This window comes from Melampsora larici-populina, assembly GCF_000204055.1.
Source record: "Melampsora larici-populina 98AG31 unplaced genomic scaffold MELLAscaffold_587, whole genome shotgun sequence".
Taxonomy (NCBI): domain Eukaryota; kingdom Fungi; phylum Basidiomycota; class Pucciniomycetes; order Pucciniales; family Melampsoraceae; genus Melampsora; species Melampsora laricis-populina.
Genome location: NW_006769226.1, coordinates 1 through 1,091, shown reverse-complemented (window position 1 = coordinate 1,091; position 1,091 = coordinate 1). Strand labels below are relative to the sequence as shown.

General features: G+C 48.5%; 1 protein-coding gene across 1 annotated transcript; it reads left to right on the top strand.

Annotated features, from left to right (window-relative positions):
• Positions 1-274: 274 nt before the first annotated feature.
• MELLADRAFT_93221 (uncharacterized protein) lies at positions 275-1,067 on the top strand (the record flags this gene model as incomplete). The annotated part of the gene is made up of 4 exons (XM_007419785.1): positions 275-414; positions 487-520; positions 568-978; positions 1,026-1,067. The coding sequence occupies 4 exons, from the start codon at positions 275-277 to the stop codon at positions 1,065-1,067; spliced, it is 627 nt and encodes a 208-aa protein (XP_007419847.1).
• Positions 1,068-1,091: the final 24 nt, after the last annotated feature.

The following is a 1,091-nucleotide window of genomic DNA, read 5'->3' as shown; positions in this document are numbered from 1 at the left end:
TGCCGTTCCTTTCCTGCATGTAGCTTTTCCCGTCTGCAGTACCTCTTTTCATTCCCCTTACATAGACCGCATCCTCGGGTCGATTTGTTCCCCCCCATTTTCATCCATCTCTCTGAAGTATTTTTATAACGCACCGTTACTTACACTTTTGCCATTCACTATCGTCCTTCATTTCGAATCTCCTCACCAGAATAATCTCACTTTTGCATCACCGCACACATCGATTCATCGAAACATCATCCCCTTAATTTCACCCTCAAGCAAACTTCTAAAAATGCTTTCACAATCGATCATCGCTGTCCTTCTATTGGCTTCATCCCCCGCAGTTTTTGGTGAAAAGGTTACCGCTCCTGCCAACATCCCAGAGTGTTCAACTAAATGTATGACCATCAAGCTCACTGAGGCTGCTACCTGGTAAATAACCTCCTCAGCTATTCTTGTTCCGATCGATGACTAATCCGCGGCCTGGTATCCTTTCCTATCCAGGTTCGGCCCTGGCGATTTGGCTTCATACTGCACAGTGAGTTCATCTTACCGTGCTCTTATGTCCCGCACAACTCCAGAAAGAACCGCTCTCTGATTTCATACTCCGTCTGGTCTCAGAAACCCCAATTTTTGGTCGCCTATAACAAATGTCTCATGGACCACTGTAAAGGTGAAGACCTTACCTTGGGTCGACAAGCTGGCGCTGCCGCCTGTGGTACTGGCCTCGACGCTCTCAACGCGACCATTCCCGCCACCGGCGCTAACAACTCTACTGTTAACTCGACTGGTCACGGCCTCAACACCTCAACGTCTCTCAACACTACCATTGGTGGCCTCAACAGCTCTGCTTCTACCAGTCTAAATGGCTCTCTTCTTTCACCACCCATCGGTGGCTCCCTTACAGGTTCACACAACGGGTCTCTCAACGGAAGCTCTTTGAACCCTATCAGCTCGACCGTTAACTCAACCTCACGATTCCATTCCAGCAGCAATGTAAGTTTCTGCTCCATAGAATATTTTTTCGGGGTTGGAACTGACAGACTTATTGGCCCTCCCTTTGTATGTCTGCAGGCTCAAACTGATGCCGCTTCTTCCGCATCAAACTC